Source organism: Buceros rhinoceros, unplaced genomic scaffold (genome assembly GCF_000710305.1).
Source record: "Buceros rhinoceros silvestris isolate BGI_N320 unplaced genomic scaffold, ASM71030v1 scaffold39317, whole genome shotgun sequence".
NCBI classification, from domain to species: domain Eukaryota; kingdom Metazoa; phylum Chordata; class Aves; order Bucerotiformes; family Bucerotidae; genus Buceros; species Buceros rhinoceros.
In genome coordinates, this window is record NW_010423440.1 from 1 (window position 1) to 1,604 (window position 1,604).

At 60.0% G+C, this 1,604-nt stretch overlaps 1 protein-coding gene across 1 annotated transcript in view; it reads left to right on the forward strand.

The window, feature by feature from the left end:
* Positions 1-215: 215 nt before the first annotated feature.
* NPRL2 (nitrogen permease regulator-like 2 (S. cerevisiae)) overlaps positions 216-1,604 on the forward strand; it is a gene marked incomplete at both ends in the record, with an annotated part of 1,981 nt that continues 592 nt past the window's right edge. The window contains 5 exons of the mRNA XM_010140418.1: positions 216-324; positions 610-746; positions 1,043-1,140; positions 1,231-1,267; positions 1,422-1,515. Of these exons, the coding sequence (XP_010138720.1) occupies positions 216-324; positions 610-746; positions 1,043-1,140; positions 1,231-1,267; positions 1,422-1,515 (475 nt within the window). The remainder of the gene's footprint in view (positions 325-609; positions 747-1,042; positions 1,141-1,230; positions 1,268-1,421; positions 1,516-1,604) is intronic.

The window sequence follows — 1,604 nt, forward strand, 5'->3', positions numbered from 1 at the left end:
TGGGATCTGCCCTGCAGAGTCACTGCTGTCCTGGCACACCTTATGGGTCACTGGGTGTTGCTGGTGTGGGGGCCAAGGTTGCAGTGAGGAGGGAATAGCACTGGTTTTACTTGCCTGTCACCTGATATTTAAGGGAGGACAGGGTCTGGGGTGTGGTGTTCCTCTCGCCGATAATCCTGTGGGGAGGAGCTGACTTGATTTCTGCTCTCTCTCAGCTGGAAAGCGGCTTCATCTCTAACGAGGAGAGTAAACAGAAGCTGGTTCCCATCATGACTATCCTGCTGGAGGAGCTAAATGCCAAGGGAAAGTGCACCCTGCCCATAGGTATGGCAGCCGTGTCAGCACAGGAGTGGGACAAAGCAGCGCTGGGAGGCAGCAAGGCCATACCCTGCCCCGGTCGGCTCTGCCTGCACTGCTCCTGGTGTCTGCCTTGGAGCTGGGAGCGTCTGAGCCAGCCTAGCCCTGGGTGGGCCAGGAGGGATGGATGGGGTTATGGGGCCACAAACACCTTCCTTCACACGGTGTGGTGTATCCTGGGGCTGACAGCCGTGAGCTTTGATGGGAGCAGAGGTTTCTGTGTGGACTGAGCACTCCCCACTCCCCTGCCAGATGAGTCCAACACCATCCACCTGAAGGTGATTGAGCAGCGCCCCGATCCCCCCATCGTGCAGGAGTATGATGTCCCCGTCTTCACCCAAGACAAGGATGACTTTTTCAACTCCCAGTGGGATCTCACCACACAGCAGGTCCGTGGGCTCGACAGCATGCTCTGAGCGGGGTCTGTTTCCAGCCTGCCTGGGGGCAGAGGGCAGTCTGGCTGTCCCAGAGGTCACGGGGTGAATGAGCACGATTTGATGTTCCCCTTGTCTTTGTGCTCAGGCCAGGGAACAACCCATTCACCCACTACGAGGATGAAATGCTGCTGGGGATGGAGCCTGCCCATCCCAGCATGCTCCCAGACACGGGAGTTCTTGGGCTTCAGGACGATGCCTTGGGCGTCTGTGCTCTCTGCCCTCTTAGCTCTTGCTTCCTCCCCCCCTAGATCCTGCCCTACATCGATGGCTTTCGGCACGTCCAGAAGATCTCCGCGGAAGCCGACGTGGAGCTGAACCTGGTGCGCATTGCTGTGCAAAACCTGCTGTGAGTGTGTGGAAGGGGGCCCGGCCAGCCCACGGGAGGGGAGGTGCGGAGTGCTGGCAGAGGATCTCTCACGTTTCCCTCTGTCTGCAGGTACTACGGGGTCGTCACGCTCGTCTCCATACTCCAGGTGGGTCAGGCCACAGCGTGGGGCCGCCAGCAGGGTTCAGGCAGCGGCTGCACCATCAGGGTGGCTGTGGAGCTGGAGGGACAGTGGGGGTCAGAGCGGGCGGGTCTGTGTCGGAGCCGTGGCCGAGCAGAGCTGGTTTTCCCTGGTCCCCCAGTACTCCAATGTCTACTGCACCACGCCAAAGGTCCAGGACCTGGTGGATGACAAGTGTCTGCAGGAAGAGTGTCTGTCCTACGTCACCAAACAAGGTACGGTGACCCCGTGCTGGGCTGCCTGTGGAGGCAGGGAGAGAGGGCAGCTGACTGGTGACTGGTTCCCGTAGGACACAAAGGAGCCC